Source organism: Lissotriton helveticus, chromosome 3_1, assembly GCF_964261635.1.
Source record: "Lissotriton helveticus chromosome 3_1, aLisHel1.1, whole genome shotgun sequence".
NCBI lineage: Eukaryota > Metazoa > Chordata > Amphibia > Caudata > Salamandridae > Lissotriton > Lissotriton helveticus.
Window position 1 is genome coordinate 1,664,079,912 of NC_136061.1, and position 25,805 is coordinate 1,664,105,716.

Below are 25,805 nucleotides of genomic sequence, written 5' to 3' on the forward strand. Positions count from 1 at the left end.
TTGTGCTGTAGATACACGTCTAAGGTACTAGAAGGACAGAAAAGAGTGTGTTAAGTGCAGGCTGGTTGATTCCTGTAGGGTTATGGAACTCAAGGTTCTTAAGCGTGCTAGTCTCGACTGGATTGATGATATGGCCCCACTGTAAGGCCTACAGAGATGATTCAGGGTGATAGATTAGTTCGGGCAGTCCTATTGTGGTGAGGCAATGGGACGCAGGGTTACGGTGTACCTGGACTGCTGTACAGTGAAATTGTATGGAAAACACATTCCTGACTGGGACTCGCGTCTCATACAAACGGTCACACAACTGTTGTCCAAGATAAATACATCGAAACACACAAACGCAACTTATTCTCCATTTTATTGTTAGAACATTATACAAAAGCCTAAAATGTGAAACTCAAAGTTCTGTGTGTTTTTAGAGACTGTTTCCTTCCTGTTTCACGCGTCATCTGTTTACAGTGGGTTTCTATTAAAGTTAATCCGCCATCTCCAAAGTTATTACACTACGTTACAAGGCATGCCTTCACCTTTTCTGCCACACTGCTCTCGTGTTTGTGATGTTAATGTTTGAAAAGTTCGTACCAGTATTTTTACATTGATTATATGCAGTTTTTAGATCATGTTTTGTTAGAGAGCAGTTAGTTGGCACTTCAAAATTGTTTAAAACTGTTTAACGGATTAGAAGTACTTTTTCTACTGTATGTTAAAAGTGCACAAGGCTGCTGAGCCGCAGCAGGAGGCAGGCAATGTTCAGGTGAACAAACTCCCTAAGGTGTCAGCCGTTTAGGGTCACGTGGGAACATGGACGTCTGCCGAACATTGTGCAGCCCCAGGTACAGCATGGTGACTCGCTCCAATCCTAAAATACAAAATAGTATTATGATTTTAAAAGATTGGCAGTTTTGTATTGTCAAACCCTTAAAGCTAAACATACAATGTTCTAGTCATACGCAAAGTACTAAAGAAAGACTGCTCAAGGATACACGGAGCATCAAACAAAAAGCCTATAACATAACATAACGTGTATTTGTAAAGTGCCCCTTCACCCAAAAGGGTATCTTGGCGCTGATTAACAGAATGTGAGTGTTACCCAACTCAATGGTACTCATTTTATCGACCTCAGAAGGATGAAAGGCTGACTAGACCCACTGGGAATTGAACCTGTGGCCATGAGGCCAAACACAGGACTCTAAGTAGACGCATCAGTTCACCAAGACACCAGACCCGCCTTTAAGATCTGAGTGCGGACTTGTTTCTACAGCCTTAGGTTACCATTGTGTTTCACTTTAAGCTAAAAAGCAGCTCGAAAATATGCTTTCAAGAATACATTTAATTTCCTAGAAAATCCATGGAGGTTGTAAGTCCATCTTAACATGACACGGCCAGAAATTATTGACACACAAAACAAGGGCAACATCCTGTCTCTGCTCCTCCTCTTTTTTGCAGTTCTGGTACAAATAATTCCCCTTTTCACTTCCCTCTCGTTGACTGGACTGTGTAACATTGGCAGCTGCTTTTACAAACAATGTTCTGCTGAACTATGGCCTGGAACTATGGCTGGTTCTGGGCATGGGAATCTTCTGTGCCCCATTTTGAGGCCATGCCAAGTGCCATAATATACAGCTTTCCTGCCATCGGGTCAGTAAGTTACTTACCAATGGTAATGCTCTTTTTGGTGGATACTCTACCTACATCCTCCTCGCCTTGCAAATATCTCTGGGCTCCAGACTGGTGCCTTGTCCTCCATATCGCCTGCAGACATGGCAGTATAGAGCCGCATATAGGAAACCCTCTTCTCCCCCTCACCCCTGAATGCTGACACAGTTTTCACCAATTGTTTCCTATGCTTTCAGACGGATTGTGGCAGGCAAGATTAAATTTGTACTGGCAGTGTACAAAAACAAACTGTGGACTTTATTACTCACGAAAGGGAGTCCAGCGGGGGGGAGGGAATTTGAAAAGAAAAAAAATAAATTTACCTAACCGGGTCCCGCGCCGCCTCCGCTCTTGGCCGGGTCCCACATTTTCCTGCTGCTTTCCTACAGGAATTGTGATTGTGAGGACAGCGCCCAGCCGGGCGCTTATGGGGAGGCCATTTTCTCTATGTAACCTGCATGCAGCCTACATTGAGAAAATGCAGAGTGTGCATGACTGGTTTGGTCGGCCCCAGAGGGCAACGAAAGAGTCAGAGCCCACAGCTTTGGGCAAGCCACTCCTCCCCGATTCGCCCACTTGCCCGCCCCCAACCAGGCATATTATTCTGCTTTCTCGCAGCACGAGAAGTAGAAACATAAAATGGTATTTAAAATACCATTTTATGTTCTTGCTTCTCGCACTGCGAGGAAGCAGTGGGGCGACGCTCCTCTGCCTAATGGAGGAGGCGCCCTTGGCTAGAGAGCTCAGTCTTCGACCTCACAAACTCCTGCCATAATCATTCCCATCCGGCCCGACTCAAAGCTGGACCCCACCCTGATGCCCCATATTTGTGGGGGGAATTGTTTGAGCCACTCTAAGAGCCCCACAAGCGCTGCTGTCTGGGGAGACCACACACTGATCGGCGAAACAGAGCTCTGAGGGTGCCGCCATGGTCCAAGGCTGGCGCTGGGCCTATGAAACAATGTGCCGATGCCTGAGCCCGGTGGAACCCTGCCATGACTGTGGAGACTGACCCTCGTTGTCTACAAGGGGAGCCTGTAAGGAGGGGTGGCGACAGCGCCTGGTGCCCATGAGTTTCCGTGCCCCTGTCCCGACCCATAGGAGGCCCGCACCGAAGAGGGCCCTTGTGAGGTCTTGCCGCCCCTTACCTGCTGGCTCGGAACTGTGTAGGCCGCTTTGCAGATAGGACGGGGAGTGACAGAGACCACTCCTGCACGGTGGACCTCCGAGGTGAGCCCTGCAATGGCGGAGCCGTCTGGCACTGCTTTCCCCACCCCAAGATGCCTGGAAGGAGAGGCCCGACTGGACTATGAGGGCCCCTCCGTTGGGGCGGTGAAGGCACACCAGAGACTCTCTCTATGCGGTAGGCCTTTTGATCGCAGACCTGCCTGGCTCCGATTCCTCCCCTGATGCGCTTGGGAGTGGGTGCCCTGCTGGACCACTGGGCAGCCCTGAGCCTGGGTGTGGAGGCCTTCGCTTGCAGGCCCTGTGAGGCCCAAATCAACCGCCGACTGGATGCTTCACTGTTTGAGGCGAGGAGGGGGCTCGGTGAGCTGTTTCCTCTTTGAGGGAGGCCTACTATAGACTGCTAGAAGGAGCTTTGCCCCGTATTATCTGCAGCACTAAGAAGACTACGGGGTCTCCCCTCTTGGACCGCATGCCCATTGACTCATCTACTAAACACAGTTGCATGGCAACCTGCTTGGGACTTATGTTGGCATGGCTGAGACGCGCGTCCTTATCAGTTATACTCTGATCACTTTGAACAACCCCCTGGGGTGGTGCGCATGCCTGCCTCTGTCTGGACGATGAGGGGGGCCTGCACTGCTGTGGGTTCTGCACCTGGCCTTGATGGCCTACTGCAGGTGCTGCGTGCTCTCCACCCTCCTCCACCGCTGACTGTATTGATCATCTATAGATATCCTGTGGTTTCCAGCACCCCTGGTGAAGTGATCCTGTTTGGCTCCTGCTGGCTGAGGCCCCATAATAAACCACCCGGTACAGATCGGGCCTGTCGCCCCTTGACCCCTCCACTTACTGCTCTAGTCCAACAACTATTCCCCCCTGCATTTGCTCCCACGGGCTCGAAGGGCCCACTTGATGACCTCGCCTGATTCACCTGTCAGTAGCAACCAGGCCTATATAGAATTCATCAAAGGAGCACTCATCGCCCTGTGGAAGTGATTATAACACAAGAGGCTGAATACAGTGGCTGTCTTTCTAGCCCTGCTGTCTCACTACTGGAAAACCGGTCCCCAAGACTGCTGAGGGCCACTATAGAGTATTTCACAGGCCCGAGAGAGGAATCCCACACTACGACCCATACACACGAAAATGCGACTGCCCGTCTTAGGTCCTTAGCCACATTGCACCCATGGAGAAACCCAAGGCAAAAACAGCGGCCACCGGGGGGAGCCCTTGCAACCCCCAGCTGTGATGACTAAGGAGCCAGACGCCAGACCCTCCACCGACAGCGATCCATCTTCACCTTGATAAAATATTAGTTGCCATAGCTGATATGCAACACACTCTTCGGGAAAACATTAGTGCAGTGTTGGTGGGCTTGCGGCTTCTGAAAGTGGCCCACTGGAAGTAGGCTGACCGAGTAGAGGTACAATAGATATCCGTGGGTGGACTGCAACCTGAACCCAAGAATTTGACTAGCTGAGTGACAGAACTAGCCGATGGGTTCTGCACACCGGGAAACCGGGTGGAGGATGTGGAAGTTCACAACCGTCTTAATACCATTGGAGTGGCTGTTCTCCCCAAGGAGATGATATGTTGACTTAGCTCGAACACTAGGCTCCAGTTGGACGTTGCCCTGAACCATCTCACGTCCTTTTCCACCCTGGAGCGGGCTGACAGAGTGCCAGCCCGCCCTCCTGTGCCTGGATGCCTGCCTCACCCGGAGGTAGCCAGGTTACTTCACGTTAGGGACAGAGATATTATACTCCAGTAGGCGAGAGCAAAAGGCCTCTCTACAGTGGACAATAACAAAGTGTCTGTATTCCTTGACTTTACAGCAGCTGTGCAATGAAATCGGGCCTCCTTCCTGTAAATAAAAAAGTCACTCCGGATGTAGGGCTTACAATACTCCTAGAGGTTCCCCGCTAAGTTCAGGATAGTGCTAGATGGAACCACTCACTTTTGTGAAGACCCAGGCACAGAACAGGAGTGGTTGGAGGCCTATAAGGTGGGATCCTCCTTGCTGGGGGCCCAGCGCGGTGCAGAGGCCCACAGGCGCAACTTCGGAAGCACCCCAAGGGCATTCCGAAGGGAATTGACAAAACCATCCCCATCACAGACAGAGCAGGGACACGCTGCTGTGCTTCAAGCTGTCATGGAATTCGCTGCACTACGGAGACCAGGCTCAGAATCGGATACCACCTCAGACCAGAAATCTGTAGTTTCAGACGCTGGAACATTGACAGTAGATGGAATGGCCCTTCCTGTAGTGACGCTACATTCGGTGGAGGATCTGAATCTCTGTTTTGAGACAGGTGGGCAGGGTGCTCCTTTCTAATAGGCCAACTTGTGTTGTTAATGTTTTACTAGTTGGGGTCTTCTGGGCAGTACAGTTAGTTCTGGTTCCTGGGTGGGGACCTCACGGTTCGCCTTTTGGCCTGGGTGGGGAGGGTCTGGGGATTGTAGTTGAGTAGAGAGTAGATGCTCGCACCTGTAGAGTGCATGTTTAAGGGGCTAAGACATGACCTCACACATTACAGAATGGCCTGCCTACCCCTCCCAGATTGCCCTCTGTCAGTTGACTGGTGCTGGTGACCTTTCGACAATGTTCGTAATTTACACGTGTGAGTGGCCAGCTGTTGCTGGACTGCTCATGGGTTGGGGAGTTCACAGTTGGGGGTTTTCTTTATGGTTTGTCCCAGGGTGTGCACTGTATGTTGAGACGAGGGGCCCTAGGGAGGTTCTGGAGAGACTGGTGGGGTCACGCAATTTATTTGTTTAGATGCAGGATAAGCAAAACACATTAACCTTTTTGACCTTAAATATTTGGGGTATGGGGTCAGCCTCCAAGCACCGTAGCTTCCATAGGTACTTGCGGGAAGGGGAGTACAGATGGCTATGCGACAGGAAACTCACCTTGCCGGTAGCAAGGTGGAAGCTTGAGGCTAAGATGGTGAGGCTAGTTGTACGCCACCTCTTATTCCCCCACGTCCGGGAGGCACTGATCTGGATCAGAGTAGGGACTCCCTTCAAGCTAACACAGTTCACCACCATAGACCATGAGGACTGGTATGTTTTCCTTAAGGACATGTTATTAGACAGGGAAATCACTTTAGGTAGTGTCTATGCCCAAATCAAGAACAAGTAGCCTTCCTTTGATCGCTCTCAGCCCCGTTGATAGTAGATGACCTGCTGGTAGGCGGAGATTTTAACTGTATAGCAGAAGTCCTGTTGGACCCTTCCACACCTCCATTACCCAGGGTGAGGGCACACAAGACAGCAGAGGGCTTTAGAAACTGGTTAGCTAGCCCACCCACACCCAGTCAGCTGCTAACCCAGCTTATTTAACTCTCACAGTATGTTTCATGGTGTGTGCTAAGATTATTGTTACCTGCACTTTTAAATAAAACATGCCTCGCCGGTGACTTGTCAGCTGGTGACACCACTGTCACATGGAGGGGCCGGAGGAACACTGCTCCGCCTGCTCCACCCCCAGCCTTCAGATGGAGGCTGACTTTACATACTCAATTGACAAAACTGACACAGAAGCTTCTGGCCTAATGAACACAAGAAGAAGGCCCAGAACCCTTGACCTGTGTCTCTCATTTCCAATAACAGGTACACAGAGATTGTCTTTTTTAGATAACAAGATGACATAAGAGACAGATGTTTCATCATGACGGATGCCTTGTTTTTGGTTAAACTGCTGTCAATGGAGGTCATTCCATTTTGAATCAAAGGAAGAGGAGCCATTACCAGGTTGTGTCAATGTAGCCATCAGGAATGGCTGGCCTGGTTATAGGTTGGGGTGGACTTGAACTTTCCCTAGGTTTTATAGGAAACAAAGGTTATTGCTGTACCATTTTTGTGCTGCTTCAGAGTTGGGTTAAATGTACAGTACAACTTTGTAGCTCTATTAAGTCAGGGCTATGTTACTACTCGCTACTAAATAAGAACAACACATTTTTAAAAAAGTGATTAAAAAACTAATAGTAGAGAGCAAAGAGTACTTTAAAAGAACTTCCTTAATACAAAGAATAAACCACCAAGATTTAGAGTAATGCTTGTTATTGGCATATCATAAACACAGGCATATGAATATGTGCTCCTGAGGCGAGGTGATACATGGGGTCGAATCGAGAACGAAAAGTAAAATATATTAAGAAGAAAACATTTGTGGACTTTTTTCTGACAAGGACTTTTTACTTCTAAATATGTTTCTAAAGAGAGCAATTGCATAACATTCATGCCTGAGACACCTTAGCAGTTCTTTTGTTGCTTGCATAATTCTCTCCTGACAAGATAAATAGAAAAGAAATTACCTATCCCGCCGCCTGCATGGGGAGGCGCACCAAAGCGGAAGGAATCGATGTAAGCCTTAATTTTCTCCAGATCTGAAGAGGAAAAATAAATGTGTTACAAAACCTGACACATTTAAGCTTATGTCATTATTCATTTGTATCCCGTCGTAACTTTATCACAGCATTTGTAAAAGAGAATGCACTGGTGAATAAGGCATATTTTTACATCTGACTTGACAGTGCACCTGTCGCTGGAGATTTTTTCACTATTATAAAAAACAAAAACAAATGTGCACACAGTGAGTAAACATCTCTCACCCCGGCTATTAGCGGTTTGATTTATCACTCTGTCTCCTAAGAAGCGCTTCTATTGCAATGCATAAGGTCAATTTTACATGAAAAAATAAAAATCTTACTTTTTTGTCACTTTCAATTTTTATCGAAAATCACTCAAGAACAGAAAGCTATCGATTTTTATTTAATTTTTGTCCTTGCATCTTGTATTTTTTTTTAAGGTAATATCACCAATTGAGTGTTGATTCGAGTGTGAACCTGACTCTGTCAAGCTCGTCTTATTGTTTTTTTCGTTTACATGTAAACAGGTTGACTGGCTGTGCTGCTGCCTGTTTTGTGTATAAAAGTTAGTCCTGCACATTTCACAAAGCTGTAATGTCCAGGTGTATGCTTCAGCAATCAGCACCATTTGCCTCTTATGTATTTATTGATAAACCTGAACTAATATTTCAAGTGTAAAGGCAAGGGGAAACACTTAACGGTGATTACACTGAACCTTTAAGCCAAGCAAGGCTTTGTGGACAAAGGTCAGTGGGTCCATTGTACTACTGGGCAGTAGCGAGTTTAGCATTCGCATTTTAAAAGATGAGGTGATGTATTCCTCTAGAAAAGTGAGAAACAAATGGTCTGACAGAGGTGTAAACTGAAAGCACTCAGAGTTTGTTTGAGCACCTCGCCTCATTCAAGGGGTCTCAGAGCGGGTTCTGATTGGTTCTGCTCGCTTCATTTCCATTTCTTACCTTTGATGGAAATCTTTCTCCTGAACTATCCTATCAAAGCGCTTTTATATTACCGCCATTACTTTTAATTTCTACTGAGGCCCCCTAATACCACTTATCAGTGGCTTTTGTTTGGGACACCAACTTAAAGTGGAAAGAATCCAGATCTCTGTGACTGTAGGCCGCCTCCCCGATACTCGCATAATATTGAGGCCTAGGATGGCGCGGAGATGTCTGTGATAGTGCAGAGATAAATTATTTAGTGAAACGGGCAACATTCATCAGTGGCAATTTGCTGTGGAGTGAAACTGGGCTAAATCACAACCCAAATGTGCCCCGAAGGTAAACATGATAAGCTTGCAGACTGTTGTGGATTGTGTGTTGAATGTTCAGGTGTTTCATATTCTATGTGTCTTGAAACGTAAGGTGTTTAAATATGGAATACTGTGATTGTAACTGGAGGAAGCACTTTGCCACTCACTTGACAGTGACGGCAACTATCTCTGGTTATGATCAGAGTAAAGTTATGTCGTTTCACCCCACCATTGTACCTTATTAAGAGTTCATAGTTCATGCTGTTGTGCATGAACTATGGCTCCGTGCATGACTGCCAATCAAAATGAGGACCAGGTAGGAACACATAAATTGTCCACTATCCGGGCATTTTGTGTGTTTCTCATTTAACAACGTTTTGCTAGGGAGAACCACATGAACAGCGTAGTCAGTAAGGTCTCTCAGTTCAAAGTGCATTTTTCTTCCCTGGTAAGCAGAAGCGAATTTCGCTGGATTTCGATTCTGCATACCACGGAATAAATAAAAAAAGTTTTCGCTCATCACTGGTATGCAAGGCAATGTCTTTAAACAGAAGGCTAACAATATAAGATAAAAAAGAAGCAATTAACACATGGAACTCGTTTAATTCTCTTCACCTGTTTTTTGGTAAAACTGTTCGCCTGCAGAGCAAGGAAGGTAGCCTGCTGCGGCTATCTGACGGTTAGATTCAACTAACCACACTGAACATTTCTGTGGTTAGAAATATTCACTATCACAGGTGCCTCCAATCTTTTCTGTAATTAGAGCTACTTATGTTCAATGGAAATCATCCAGATCTACTAATATTATTAGTGTTGTAATATTGACCACACCAGACAATGGTCATACCAGTGCAACAGGCATGGTTGCCAGATGTAATCTATACAAAAAAAAGATTTGGCAGCGTGGAATGCCTTTATGTGGGTAATATAACAGCCATAGCTGCAATACGCCTGGCACTATGTCAATAATATTGGTAATACATTTAACCAACGCTGCATGGCGCATCACTCAAATATCAACTTTAAATTTATTCTGAAGTTCAAACATTTTTCTAATAAGTTCTGAAAAGAGACATTTTTGTCTCAAATACAGACTTTCCAATTTTGGGATACATTTACTAATTCAACCAAGAAAAAGGTTTCTAATTTCATAGGCTGGGCTGCACACAGGCGAGCTACGTACAGGCAGCGGGAGAGCTACCAGTACCTCACGAGAAGCCTGCATTATTAGCACAGATTGTTCCAGTGATACCGAGAGACATATCACTACTGGTGAGCTCTACTATAAACTCTGTATTATAATAAGCTAATAAAATACAGCTGACATCCAACAGCACAACTCTAGCCCCCATAAAAGGTGGGAAGTAAGGTACAATAACATGGGCCCAATTTGGAGCTTGGCAGATCTCGTCCACCATATTACAAGTCCCATGGGCTAGGATGCACTTGTAATAAGGCAGGCCGGATACATGCTACATCTATGAAGGAGCATCCTGTCGGCCAACCTTTAAAAAACGGGCCCGGATTTCACAAAGCTCTTTTTAGCACAGGGTTGCTAATTAGCTGTGAAAAACACTTTACCAGATTTTTTTTAAAACAACAACAGAAAGAATAAAGCGCAAGCTGCGACAGTGATATGCAAACCTGTGATTGGCATCAAAACAAGCAACTCCTAACAGCAGTTAATTATATTCAAAATACCAACACATCTGCTTGTAATTCAACTAGAGTTTTTTTTTTTTCAGCTTCAACATAGGACTAGTTCAGCCAAACAAACATTTTCGGAAAACTGTAAACGTTCAATAGAAAGACAGTGGGAATAGGTGAGCTATTGGCAAAAATCTAAGCAGCAGTTGTATTCTTAACAGTGGCGGCTCCTCCGCTAAGGGGGAGCAGCGACGCCCCACTGCTTTGAAGCAGTGCAACAAAGGAAAAGGAAAATGATAATAACGTGATGTTATTATCATTTTATTTTGTCTCTCTGCAGCAGCTTTGCGGGGCTGGTCTGCTCGCAGAGCGCAGGAGGAGTGGTAGCACCCTCCTAAGTGCGTAATGACTGTTTGTCCGGCCCTCTCGGGCCGCCCAAAACAGTCATGCGCACTTCTCACGTTCTCCATGCAGGCTGCATTACAACCTACATTATGAGTTAAGGGCTGAGGGTGCTCAAAGAATGAAACTAAAATGTTTGAAAAGTTTTCAACTACCGAACGTAAGTGAAATGCTTTGATGGTGAGAAGACAATAGTATTTAGCACCAGCTATGTGTTGCAAAACATTAAATTCCCCTGCACTGAGCACTATGCCTCCCAAAGTGTCAATTACTCAGAGTGTCCCTAAAATAATGGCATAGGGTCTGGCCTAAATAGCACGATTGTTTCAAAGGCCAATGCACTGGTTAATCAAACGCATGGAAGGCACTCGGTATTTTTCAGACGATATTTTGGTGATGGGTGCCAAAAAGGGACCATTACAGGAGTTTTAAATGGCGTGTTACTGAAATAACCTACATTGCCAAGCAGGGATGACCTCTGGCCTTTGAGGTATGGCACGATTCTACTGTAAACGTACTTACTGAACACATCCACTGTATAAAGTAATCAAAATGAATGCACATGAAGGATGCCAGCTGTCAGACGTGTTTAAATGTGTTACGATGCCATTGGTCTTGCCCCACTGTTAAAATGGCCCAGATCAATGGTAATTAGTGTAATCACAATGACTACAAACAACCTCGGTCTGGAAGCAGCTCAATACAAGAACATGGAATTTAAGAAAAAATCTGCTAGAAGAAATTAAATCTGCGGATAAATGTGAGGCTTGAGTGTGGGGGTAACACTCCATTTTAGAAAATGTGATAATGCATTACACAGAAATAACACCAGCCACAGTCAATACTATTAACCATGAAGGTAATGTTAACATCATCAACTCGTACTGCTAGAACGTTTAGGTGGCTACAAGAAGATGGCGCCACTCACAGCCTGCTTTCTGTTTGACCCTGATCACAGACCTTTTGCTGCATCAACGCGCTCTCTACCTGAGCTGCCTCCCCACTGCTCTTGACTCGCTGGTGTGAGCGAGTCCTGCATTCGGCAGGACCTGGCAACGCTCCCAGCTGGAGTCACGTGGGTAGCAGGCAGAGGCGAGGAAAGCGCGAGGAAAGTGCTAGGTGCACCGACCGGGGGACTGCGAGGCCCAGCATTCCACACAAAGACCAGCTGGTGCCTCTTCCCCCGGCGGCCACACCCATTGCTCCACGGACTTCAAAACCCTTCGTGACACCCGCTTCGCGGGCGCCACTCACAGCCTGCTTTCTGTTTGACCCTGATCACAGACCTTTTGCTGCATCAACGCGCTCTCTACCTGAGCTGCCTCCCCACTGCTCTTGACTCGCTGGTGTGAGCGAGTCCTGCATTCGGCAGGACCTGGCAACGCTCCCAGCTGGAGTCACGTGGGTAGCAGGCAGAGGCGAGGAAAGCGCGAGGAAAGCGCTAGGTGCACCGACCGGGGGACTGCGAGGCCCAGCATTCCACACGAAGACCAGCTGGTGCCTCTTCCCCCGGCGGCCACGCCCATTGCTCCACGGACTTCAAAACCCTTCGTGACACCCGCTTCGCGGGCGCCACTCACAGCCTGCTTTCTGTTTGACCCTGATCACAGACCTTTTGCTGCATCAACGCGCTCTCTACCCGAGCTGCCTCCCCACTGCTCTTGACTCGCTGGTGTGAGCGAGTCCTGCATTCGGCAGGACCTGGCAACGCTCCCAGCTGGAGTCACGTGGGTAGCAGGCAGAGGCGAGGAAAGCGCGAGGAAAGCACTAGGTGCACCGACCGGGGGACTGCGAGGCCCAGCATTCCACACGAAGACCAGCTGGTGCCTCTTCCCCCGGCGGCCACGCCCATTGCTCCACGTATAAAACTGAATTAACTCTGACCGCGACGCGGGACGCGCGCGGGACTGAGCTCGGGGCGAAGACCGGGCAAAGAGCGGGCCGTTTGAGGCCGTTCGAGAGCGTGAGAGATCGGACCGGGCCCTCGCTCTAAGCTCTGTCTCGCTGGACTATTATCGCAAGTACTCTCTCAAATACCCGTACCAAAATTGACTACACTGTACATCACTTACTAAAACCTACCTTACCTCCACTCTGAAAATGAATACTAGGGGTAGTAAACAAAATAAATTAAAAAAGCCTGGGGTCAGTGAACAGTTACTAGGACCAATGGATGACTTCATTACCAAAGCCAATACATTCATTGATCAAAGCATTAGCTTGATTGAGGGCAGAGTTTCCACTGACCTAGCTAACGCAAGACGATCATCAATGGGTCTTCTAGCGGTAGCACGAACCCCAGAAACAAATAGTATTCTACCGATTTCTATAGTAGGCAACAATAGGCTCAGCCTCCCTAACGTGGTAGACCTTTCAGCCTCCCAACTCTCTGTAACCATCCCAGATTCTGAGTTAGAAAAAACGCCTGATATCTTCCCTGATCACACTCCTGAGGAAGTAAGGCAGGCAAGAGGGAGGAGGGAGGGAGCTATCAAGAAAAGAAAAGAGCAGCAGAGGGAAGAAAATACTCTACCCAAAGAAGCGGCCGACCAAATAGATGTAATTGAAACTTTAGATACGGGAGGCTTACCCCACCAAATAGCCGATTCCGGGAATCATCTCGCGATGATCCACCATCCACCAAGGAACATCACAGAAACTAGCACCTCAGAATCTCCTGTTATCTTGAGTGCTGGCAACGAACAAGATATATCGGGTTTACTAGGTAAAATCACCTCCCTACTAAACTCCTTTTTCCTCCCGATAGAAAACAGATTGCTTAATATCGAGACCCATTTGATCAAACTTGCCAGTCATCCAAAGCCAAATACTACCCAGGGACCGCTTGAAACGGGGATAAATACCTCGTTGGTACCACTAATACAAAAGAAAGTCACAATCCCAGCCTGCCCATCTCCCAAACCACAAATCGCAGTAAAAACGCATACTGCACCAAAGGCTCTTACAGTGACGAAACCCCCCTCTAACGCTTTTCCTGCTACTTCCCAGATTAACACGGCTCCAAAAACACCGATACCAAATACATCGCGTGCAAAAACACCAGATCCAAAAACTCCTGCTCCTAAAAAAACATTTTTTCCACCAAACAAATGAGCTACGAGAGGGACTATCGACAGCAGGCTCCCTCTAAACATGCCTCCTGAAGCATGTCCATATGTAGCAGTAATGACGGGGGTACCAGAATTAACGGGGGAGGGGGCAGAACCGAATTGGTCTTTAAAAAACAAGGTTCAACATTGGCTGAATACTAACCGACCACTTCCTCCAAACTGGCCAAGTAGAATAACATCCGTATCCAGGACTATATGGGTGGGACACAGGAAAAAAACCATACAGGGAGATTGTATTGCGATTACCTCCGAGGACCCAAGGGTAGCTGAATATATCTGTTCCTGGGATCAACACAGCATAAGTGGGGGGATTGATATAAAGTCTTTATCCTTTTTCTATCCAAAAAGACACCACAACAATTACTTCCCAGAATTCGATAACATCGGGCATAAAGCAGCCCCGCAACCATGGGAATCAGACTTCCAAGGATTTAAAATGCCCCGACGATACGACGACTATAATAATGCTTGGTGGTCCGCAGACTCAAACCACCAGTCACATGAGGGACCATGGCAGACCGTGGGACCACGGAATAGAGCCAGAGAATGGGATTATTGGGACGTGCCTCGATATCGCCCACATAGATCCACCTATAGAGACCCTCCACACTGGGAAAACTGGTTGGGGATACCAACTACAAATCGGTTTAGCGGCCTCGAAATGGTTGACTGACCATCAGTCGAAACACCAACTTTCGGACAGACTGAGTTAGCCCCACTCCCAGATCCCTTAGAGAATAAGACGGAAGGCCCACAAAAAAATTTATTATGGCTTACTGTCATCTTCTGGAACATCGCAGGCCTCCGACAGAAAATTGAGGATGGTTCTGCCGCCCATTTTCTTGAGGAAGGCAAGATAATATGTCTACAAGAGACATGGGCCATGAAGGCCCTACACCTTGTAGGATATAAAACATACTTTTCCCCAGCCCTCCCAAGCAATGCAGGTAGACCTAGAGGGGGGATGGTAACCTATGTAGCCAATACAATAACAGCTTTAAAGGTACTAGAATCAGAAACTCACACAAACTTCCAACTTTTTTGTCTCCTGATAGGGAAAAAAGACACCATCATCCTAATAAACCTCTACAACAACTTAGAGGATGATCATTTCCTCAATATCCTTTTAACAATCCAAGAAAAAATAGTCCATTTTAAACAATTATATGGAAAAAAGGGCAATGTCCATATATTATGGGGAGGGGATTTCAATTTACACCCCTGCCCGTCATCAGGTAACCAGAGCTGTGGAATAGTGGACGAAAATGAGAGTCCTCTTACACACTTCCTCCATCTACGAACAGGGCTAGCTATGAACAATCTCCTCCTAGATTTGGAACTATTAATAGTCAACCCAATAGACCCAATCAGGAATTCTCCAGAACCCACGTACTGAGGAAGAGGGCACGAGACCACTGTCGATTACATTATTTTGACAGAAGGACTTAGAAACTCGAGTAGGGATTTTAAACTTATGTAAAACACCTTAAGCGATCATTCCGCGCTAAGGCTGGACCTACAGCTAAACCACTCAGTACCCCAAATTTTAACAATAGCAAATTCTTTATCTCAAAATAGGCTGGAATTGGGCAAAGTCAATGGATACACTATAAAATGGGCGAAAGTGGATCCTAACAAACTGACAAATACGCTAATAACAACAGTATACACTAACATAATAAATTGTTTAGACCCATTAGCAGACGATGGCACAGTCCTTGAAAACTTTAAATTAATATTAGACCAAATAAAAGTACTGCTGACCAGAACCCCTAAACAAAACAACTCAAGTCTGATAGGGTGGTTCAATCACGATTGTACAAAGGCGCAAACCAATCTAAGAAAGGCGCTTGGGCAATCACCCAGAGATCAGCAACATATACAACTCTTGAGGCAAGAGTATAATAGGGCAAGAAAGACAAGGACACAAGAGCTGAAATTAGCCTTATGGGACGATCTTCATAAAAGTGCACTCAAGAAAAATAGCGAGGCTTTCTGGCGAATAGTGAAGTCCCCCCTGTTATCTGACCCCAACAGACCCCAGATCGAGGTTGCTATAGATGAGGAAACCTGGGTAACCCATTTTGCAAAAATTTTTAAAATAACATCTTCAACAGAAGAATTTTATCACCTTCTTCCCCCAGTAGTTTTTCCAATCACAATAGAATTCGATCTACAAGATATTGAACGGGCACTGCAAAAGAGTAAGGGTGGTAAAGCACCCGGACCTGATGGGGTCCCAGTTGACCTGTTCAAACATCTTCCGGATCTTTGGGCCCCCATACTTACACGAGTATGTACTGCAGCCGCAAAATTGGGACTGATGGAGTCATGGTCAAACTCCATCATGGTACCAATTTTCAAAAAAGGGGATCGCCAGGACGTAAAATGTTATCGTCCCATCTCACTCTTAGACTCTTTGGGCAAAGTAGTGGGCAGAGTAGTTTTAGAACAACTTCAGCAATGGGCAGACGACAAAAATATTTTGTCGGATTTACAATTTGGTTTTAGGGAAGGATTCGGAACAGTTGAACAGGCCCTCAATTTAAGCATGATAGTGTCTAAATACATCCACGCCAAGCCAGGGAAAATGTACATGCTATATGTGGACCTGTCCTCCGCATTCGATTGCGTCTCTCATGCGAAGCTTTGGACTCTCCTGGGAACCATAGGGGTGGACCCCCCCCCCTTTTGGACTTCCTAAGAGAGTTATACTCTGAAGCTTCTGCGAGAGTGCGCTATGGAACCAAAGGAGAACTTACTGTGCCATTCAGAGTAGAACGAGGAGTAAGGCAGGGATGTGTCCTAGCCCCCTTCCTCTTCTCCCTGTACACCAACGGATTGGAGGAAATGATGCTGAAAGGGGGGCAGGACCTCCCCAGATTGAAACATCGCCTGATCCCCGCATTGCTTTACGCGGATGACGCAGTCATCCTAGCACGCACTCCTATAGAGCTCCAGAAATCCCTATCCAAGTACGCTGATTTCATGAGCGCTCTAGATTTGCAGATAAATGTAAAAAAAACTTTCGTCATGGTTGCGGGTGGAGGCCGAAAACCCACAAGGAACATCTACTTAAATGACCAAAAACTTGAGAGGACCCCCCAGTACCCTTATCTGGGCATCATGATTGATGAAAGACTAAACTGGAGGGCCGCCGTGGAGGCCAGGAGACATCTGTTTAAAAGAGCAATCACAGCATTGATGACTTTCTCACAGCGACTTGGAAAGAGACCACAAGTTGAACTTTTAAAAATCTATGCAGCAAAATGTCAAGCCATTGCTCTTTACGGGGCTGGGGTATGGGGACATGCAAACATTGGCTCACTACAGATCGTAGAGAACTCATTTATGAGATTCCTTTTATCCACCCCAAAATGCTCTTCTATTTACGCTTGCCATCTAGAGCTGGGAATCCCATATATAGAAGATCTGATAAAGGTGCAGCCATTACTACTCTGGAGACGTATCTGGTTGTCGGATAAAAATCTACTGACCGAAGACATACTACTGGACTCCATGGCACTGGATCATGCACACAAAATAGCATGGCTTACCTATGTCAGACATTTCTTTATTGACCTGGGTCTAGAAGAGTACTATACCACCCCAGACAAAATAATTGAAATAACAAAGAAAGACCTAAAACAATTAGCATTGACCCATCTAGAGTCTCTTAGACTGACCTCCCCATCATCTAAGCAATCTGTGCTCCATGCAAACATGATCCAGTATACCCCGCAAATCCAGCCCTATCTTACCTTAGAATTTACCACATACGACAAGATGCACCTGACTAGGTTCAGATTGAACCTGTTTCACAGACTTGTGGCCTTCCCAGAAAAGAACACCTGGGACACAAACTTGGTACTTTGTCCATGTGACGATATGTCCCCCCCAATCATGTATCCACACAATACTGTTCTGCAAATACTATCACACTCACAGAAAGATTTGGCTACTTCCGCTACTAAAACGCTGGGGTCTTAGACGCTGTCGGCCTGCTATGTTAGCCTTGCAGCTGCTAGACTCTGAATGCACTTGTTATCATGTTCTTAACTTTCTAAAGTGCATTATGAGGCACAGAAATAATCTTTAGAATGATACATAGGATTTTGATGATATCTGTATTTTATACTTTGATAACTGTGTTTTTTATTTTCCATATATATGATATGTATGAATTTTTTGTGATTACTTTTATGGTTTTTCTTTGCCAAAACCGAATAAAGGAAATTTATATACAAGAAGATGGCAGTTTTGTAGAAAAGGAGCCAGGAACAAAACACAGCTAAGCTTTTGTTCAGGATCACAGCAAAATCAAGTGATTTCAAAAGAATGTGCTTGGGATTTCTGAATGATAACAACTGTGATACTTGGTGAAAAATTCATTATTTTCCAAAGTTGGTGCAAAATAATAGGAACAAACGGTTCTGGGATAAGACTATGTGGTTGGAAGAGAGCCAAGAAATTCCCTAGTCATGATTATGAGCATTCGTTTTTCAAATCGCTCAAGAAATGAGAGAAGACAGTTTTAACTGAGTGGAAAAACTGTCTCCTATCAAGTTAAGAGATGAAGTAAGATGGGCTTGAATCTGCAAAGCTAGGAGGAAAGATACGGAGCCGCCCCCTCAGTCCCCAGCGCCTTGAAACCCTCACAGGTGAGTAGCTGCGCTTTACCAACCTTGATTTGTTTATTTATGGTGACCAGGTGTTGCTTTAGTAGCAGAAAAAATGGTGCGCAAAAGTGTCATGTGTGAGTCATCAAATTCATGTAAGAAAACATTGAGGCAACTAATCGCAACCATGAGTTGTGTAACATTCTGTCAGAGAGGTGTACTATGAATGTGGTGACAAGTCACTGCTGGTGACATTTGAAACAGGTGAGGCGTAAATACTTGACCCACTATCGAAATGTGAGTGAAGATTGAAAGCCTAACCACCCAAAAGGTGGTTACGAAGGGGTGGACAACTTCCCTTCTTTTGAAAGATATGAGGAAAACAGTGTCAATTACAGAACACTTTAAATGAAATGTGATAAGAACTCACTTGTCTTACAGACAGTTCTACAAGAAACTCAATAAATATTACAGCCCTTCACCTCTGTGGAAATCATGTATGTAAACTCTATGCCCAACAAAACAATGGATGCGGGTCACCTATGCTCTACTAAGTGACAGTCTACCAGGGGTGCCACTCTCATAGCTCTGGCTGCTTAGTGTGCCGGTGGAGTCACTCAAATATGCCAGGGCTTCATTAGACCTTCACAAAGTTTCTCCTGTCTTTCCCTCGCACATCCTTGGACCCTCACTAGCAGACTCATGTTTCTCAAGACTCACTGCTGACCTCAGAGTCTAGACTGAAGCTCTGCAGTGCTCATGCCAAAGGTGAGAAGAAGAATGGCACCCAACCAGGTACCTTGAGCTTTAAATCTGTCCTGGACCAACCGATTCTAATTTCTGAGCGGTGATCATACAGTCAAGGCAGTGATGGCATACTAGTTTGGTTTACCTTTCCAAAAGTATCATAGAAGAAATGGACCTCCAAGAGTTATCTTTTGTTCAAGATGGCGTCATGCTGCTGCAACTACCGCTTCCAGGTTTGAGGAATATAAAGCACTTTTACATGACACTATGCTGAGAAAGTATTGTATTTGACAGTATATGTCATGAGAGGCATAGTAGGACAAGCACACATATCAAGGTTTACACTGTACAAGATTCGTGGTAAGCCGGGTAAATAGTCTATCTGATAAGTCGCAGTTAACCACTGTGGATAGCCAATCTGTAGACTTTGGAAATCAAAGATCACGTTACCAATGCCATGATGCTGGGCCCTTTCAGTCAGAAGCTGTGGGTCATGAACTCTCTGGGCTCCCGACAAGATCTCTTCCCCTCTCATGAACATGTCGTAGGAGTTGGAGTATTTCTGTAAAAGTATTTAAAAAACAAGAGGACCGCAGAATTTAGTAAACTGACGATATGCTTTTGGGTGGATTGAAAGTGGCTTCTTCTAAAGATCGCATAGCAACAGACACATTAAATGAGAAGAAACGCTGCAAAATCAATATGTTTCTTTTGACTAATCTTATTATAGCAACAGAGGAAAATAAATCACAAGACAGAAACTAGTCTACAATTACTAGAAGCATAAAGGAGTGCTTCCTTCTCCTTAAATACTTAGGGAAAACATGATCCAATCAAAACAATACTCCTCCCACTAGAATTGATCTATCGGCTCATAGATTTCCTCCCATTCATCTATGTCACAACTTTGAGAAAACAAGTTAAAAAAAACATTACCCTCGTACGTGATGTCATCCTGAAGACTGGGAAGCCTCATTCTATTAACAAGCATTGGCAAACCCAATAGGTCTGGCTTTGGCCGTAAGCCTTACAGCAATTCTTGTTTTGGCATGAGTTTTGCAAAACCGTTTTGTTCAGGAAGCTACCAGGCCTCAACAATCTTGGCTAAAGGCAAACATATTGCTTTGGTCTTAGAAACGCAACAACTGCCATGGTATTCCCTAGCCCTGAAGGGAACTACTTTGTGTGTGGATGTGCTCCTTGTGAAAGGGCAGCAAGCTGTAACTCATACTGTAGTCTGCAAGGGGCTGAAGTGGGCTGACACACTGACCCTTTGATGCATGCTGGAGTGGGTGGAAGAAAAATGTGAATGACACAACCACAGGATAATTAATGGATGGAGTCTAGCTAAAATCCCCTATAAATAACTATGTTATACACATAATTTTAGTTAAATTACAAGGCCTTGGCCAACAGACTTAAAAATGTCAACTGGTCTGGCATTGGATGCCAGTCTCTTGCCTTTGAGGAAAAGGGCAAGAAACGAAGGAAGACTAGAAAGAAAGAGGAAGGCATGAAAGAAAGAATGAAGGAGGAAGGCAAGAAAGAAGAAGGCATGAAAGAGAAAGAGGAAGGTAAGAGAGAAAGGAAAGGAAGACAGGAAAGAAAGAGGACGAAAAGAAAGGGAGGAAGACAAGAAATAAAGAGGAAGGCAAAAAAGAAACGAAAAAAGAGGAAGGCAATAAAAAAGAGGCAAGAAAACGGAAGGAAGGAAAAAGGAAATAAAGAAAGATAAAACAGAAGGAAAGAAAGAAGAAAAAGGAAAGGAAAGAAGAAACAAAAGAAAAAGGTAAGAAAGAAAGCAAGGAAGAAGCAGTGAAAGAAAGAGGAAAAAAGAATAAGGAAATAAAGAAAAAAGAAGGAATGACAGAGAGGGTTGCAAAGATAGAACTTCCTCATGAACTTGTATTCCGAGTTCATGTGGGCTGCTTGCATGGTGTGAAAAAGCAGCAGTCAGATAAATAAAGGCCACTTCAAAAGGAATTTACAATTTGCACCAGACAGGAACTGGAATATGTCCTTTGCTCACATCTGGTGAACCGTACGCTGCTATGATATCAGGTTCAACAAACAAAAGCAACACTTAAGTAATACAGTAATAACAAACAAAAACGCTGGCACTGAAAGAAACTACCTTGTGTGTGGAAGTGCTCCTAACGAAAAGGCTAAATGCAGTCCCTCAAAGTGAAGTTAGCCAGGGGCTGAAGTAGCTGTCCCATTGCCCCATGCAGTATGTTGTAGTGGGTGGAAGCAAATGTGAATGACACAACAACAGACCAATGGATGAAGAAAGGTGGCTGAAAGCCTCTTTAAGTTGGTATATTATGCAAATAATATTAGTAAAATCAAAAGGTCTTGGCTAATGCCAGACCTAAAATGAGAAGAACACAGAGTAACGAGTGATCCTCAGAAAAACTCATTACTGTGAAAAACAAGGCTGGCAACTGGAATGGTATTAGCAGCCATGAATGGAAATTTCCAGTAAATCATACAAGAAATTAAAACAGAATCATTAAAGGAAATAGCATACGCTTCTTAACAGGAATACAGCAAACTCCAACACTCTCAAAAGTATTCTACTCATTGGCCAACACTACCTGATTAAATCCATAAATCAAGTCTCTCAATGGGTCTTCTCTCACAAAACAGAAACCACTGGGTCGCAAATGACCAATGCCGGTCACAAGAATACAAAGTGTACATCATTGGACCAGGCTCGATTAGTAAGACTTTCAATATGTATAAGCAACAAAAGCACTGTACGTAATAGAAGACAAGAGACACCCACTCTCTTCTCTTTGAGGCTTTTGGCCAAAAAGCACTCATTGTGTGCCGACCAGATTCGAATGCAGCAAATATAACAACCATAAAGCATCCTTTCCTTGTCACTGAACCTAAACCAATATTTTAAGTTGACCTTTTCTTTAAATAAACCTAGGTTCTAAAATTCATCTCAGCTACCAAACTATTGCAAAACCAAGCAGACAAAGGAAATAGTTTCATTACAGGTTTAGGTCCAGTTTCAATAACAACACCCTCTAGACACAGGACAGTCATGCTTTCACAGACTGCACACACTAAGTTTGATAATTATTTTCTCACTGCTGACAGACTCAGGCTCTCCAGTGGTCTATATCCAATAATACCTATTGGCAGTCTTCAACATTAGTGATCATACCAACTGTATTATGAACACCTACAATATTAGTTGACTTAAGCAGCAGTACTGGATTCGGCAATCTCCTTCCTCTACAACGTATACTAGCAAGGTAATACAAGAAATATGCTTCCCTATTCACAGTTTTCTTCATTGCGCCCTACAAAGCTCCTCCTACCAGTTGGAACCTGCAGTTTAATATATGCAAGGTAATGAAAGGCCATGATATTTATCTACCAATGGCAAAGAGGCATTACTCGATTAATGCTTAAAATCAACAGATCTATGACAACGGTTCATTCACAAAATTGTTCAATAGGTTTTTCTCTCTTCATTAATCTTAGATGAGGTTACATGAGACCAATTGTGACTAAATTTCTTAGAATTTCAGCTTCGCTGTACTTTGTCTGACCTGACCGTAGGTACCCACCCTCCTATTAGTTACCGTTTTCTCTCAAACTATGAGCTCATGTGCATTGTAGCTACCATTTAAAGACATTAAGTGCTGGTCAAATAACATGAACTGAAAACAACATAAAAATTACAGCAAAATAAACTTTACTCACTATGTCTTGGGGATCTGGCATTGTGTAGAAAGGTCTCACGGCCAGGGGATATTTGTCAAGGATATAGAAGTCTGTATCATACTAGAGAAGAGGAAGAGAGAAGGTATCATAAGTGAAAGATAAGGGATTAAACTTAGTTCCATCATAAAAAACATAACCATCATTGTTACCTTCTCTTTCACAAGGCGGCCGAGAAGTTTTTCATTGGGAGTACTAAGAAAAAAGAGAGATGATTCGTTAGTGGCAAATTCATAGTGCATATGAAGCATTTTTTAGACGAACAGTTTAGTAGATGTAAAATAACATCATCATAGACACACAGATGCACATGGCGTTCAAACATATACGTCTCAGTCACAAGTGAAGAACTTTGAACCAGCTTGTGAGGGTTTTTGGATTCAACAGATACCTGTAACAACACATCTAGGACCAAATGAAAGCAGGAAAGCAAAACACTGTGTATCACATTGATTTAACACAGCTTCCACGTTGGCCATTATGTAATTTTAAATTGCAAAATGTAATTAATGACTGTCTCTGTGGGACATCTCACTATACTGCGTGGTCACCCAAGATTATTTGTCTTCTTTTCGATGCTATTTTTGCTGGTCTTGGAATTTTGGGCACTGTTACACCTGCTAAACAGGAGTAAAGTGCTTGTGTTTTCCTGTTAAACATGATCAAATTGGCTTATCTCCAATCAAATTATTTAACTTGCCCTAAAGTCCCTAATATATGGTAGTAAAATGGGTCCAAGGCCTGGAAGTTAAATGACACCTGTGGACCGCAGCACCTATTGTGCCATCAACAGATTAGGACTGGGAATCATGACTTAAGGCCTACCATGTGTAGCCAGACAGCAGCAGCCTTAGCCCCCTGCACAGACCTTGTAAAATTACTGTTTTGACAGGTAACAAATCTTTGTTTTAAATATTTAAAAAGTCATCCCCTAAACAAGTGACATTAGAAATGGCATGTTCCCCCATTGACTAGACCTACAGCAATATTGTCTGGAAAACATGAAAAGTCAGAGTATAGGTCATGCACTTTTTAATCTATAACTTTTGACCTGTACCAGACTCCATTCAAAGACTTGTTTTTATATTTGGTAAAAATAAAATGTAATGGTGAAGTTGGATATTTACTAACTATGTTGGAAAAGTAACTATCACAGAGTTAACTTTACCCTGGCTGGAGGCTAGTTTAAATTAGCTCTCCAGCCACTGCTGAGCCTTTACTTGTCCTGAATGTGTTGTGAAAGGTGTGAAAACAGCTCCCAGAGCAGGGACAATGGCCTTTGAGTGGGGAGGAATTTTCCCCGAAACACCAGTTGGGTTGGGCCCATGAACCTAATTGCCTGCCCTTTAACAAGTAAATATTAGAGGACACCTGGAAAGACCACAGTCTTTGTCCTTCTAGACAGGCTAGATCCACACACAGCGGGAGGAATGCTACTGCAGAGCCAGTTTTGAGTAACCACAGGGGAGAGCACTGCTCATTGCATTGGCCACACTTCTAGGTCGGCACACAGGCTCTGCGTAAGAGGAGAAGGTTTTCTGCATCTTGGTTTTTGGGAATAAAGTGCCCTATGGGATTGTTTGAAGTAGGGCAAACATACTGGTGCAAAAGTATGCAATGTTGTCCCGGGAACGTTTGCCCCATTGGTTGAAGAAGAGCCAGCAGTCACCTCACCCTCTAGCTGGTGCAATGCATAAATGTGGCACCCAAAGGTACCATCTTTCTAGATGTCAATACTTTCTAGACCTGCGGAGGATCAGAGGAGTACTGGACCAGCTGTCTGTGACTTAAGACAAGCCCTAAAGGACAGGACCTGCTCTCTCTTATACCCAGTACATAGGATTGTTCGGCTGTTTTTATGTATGACTAGCGGGACACAACACGTTGGAAAATACCTCTTTCCTGAAGTGCCCCGCTGACCAGTGACAACTAGATTTGGGACTGGACTTTGCTGTTTGCCTGACTTACTAAAGTGTCTAAGTGGCTTACCCAGAGCAGGTCTTAGAAGTGTACTCAAGTGGCTGTTTGGCACCAGAAAAAATGCTTAGAAACTTTTGAAAAGTTTTCATTCAATGCTTCAAGGGATCGTTTAGAAAAAGTATCTAACCGCCAGTTTCACAATGTCTAATTAGATTTCAGCTTCAACCTGTTGAAACGTTTCCGAACTTATGAAACAAAAAGTGCTATTCTGCTTTGGGAAATTTCCAAAGCTCCATTGGAACCAACCTGCTTCAGGTATCCAGCCTTTAGATCCACAGCAGTGGCCACATTTTCAGCTGCGGCACACATTGAGGGGATTTTTTTTTTCTTCAAAAAGTGACAATGTCCCTTTCTGAAGTGGGATTTAGATACTTTTTTTTAACTTTTGACTTTCAGAATTTTCACTGGTGCTAATCATTTGGTGCGTCTGACAAAGGCTTCATCACGGTCAGCCTGAAATTGTGCCTAGGTCACGGTCTACCGCTGCCAAAGAGTAACACTGGTGAGTAGTGCATTTTTGGTGCTATTTTTACTTTAAAACAAATGGAAAATTCATACCTCCTGTCCCCCTTACTGGAATTTTGTAGTTTGGTGTACTTTTGTTTATTGAATTTGACTCTATTTTTCTAATTTGCTATAAGATTTCTATGGTTTGTTATTCTGATTTTATTAATGGTTTGGTGCTGCATAAATACTTTACACCTTGCCCTAATACTATGTCTGCTCAGAGCCATAGGTACGGGGGGGGGGGGGGGAGGCGAGCCCAATTTAATTTTGTGATTTTGATGTTCACCCTTACAAGTTAGTGATATTATTCCTTGAGGTGGATGAGTGCCCATCCCAAATAATAATCCACTTTCTTACACTCACTGTGACAAGATATGTTTTTTAAACATGATGTGTTCCCAGTATGCACCACATCACAGCCTCAGGAGAGGCTTTAGCAAGAAGGTGGCTCTCACTCTTTACAAGCTTTTTAAGACATACATTCATGGCTTTTCAGGGGTTTGTAAAGGTAAGCAGCTCTAGAAACCATTTTTATCAGGTCTGTAAAGTAGAAAGACTG

The 25,805-nt window shown here is 44.4% G+C and overlaps 1 protein-coding gene across 1 annotated transcript in view; it reads right to left on the reverse strand.

Moving 5' to 3' along the window:
• Nucleotides 1–345: 345 nt before the first annotated feature.
• Nucleotides 346–25,805, reverse strand: part of DARS1 (aspartyl-tRNA synthetase 1) — a 390,822-nt gene continuing 365,362 nt past the window's right edge. The window contains exons 14-18 of the mRNA XM_078682456.1: nucleotides 22,912–22,954; nucleotides 22,742–22,822; nucleotides 19,469–19,580; nucleotides 7,167–7,238; nucleotides 346–862 (exon numbers count right to left, since the gene is read on the reverse strand). Of these exons, the coding sequence (XP_078538582.1) occupies nucleotides 771–862; nucleotides 7,167–7,238; nucleotides 19,469–19,580; nucleotides 22,742–22,822; nucleotides 22,912–22,954 (400 nt within the window). The 3' untranslated portion in view covers nucleotides 346–770. The remainder of the gene's footprint in view (nucleotides 863–7,166; nucleotides 7,239–19,468; nucleotides 19,581–22,741; nucleotides 22,823–22,911; nucleotides 22,955–25,805) is intronic.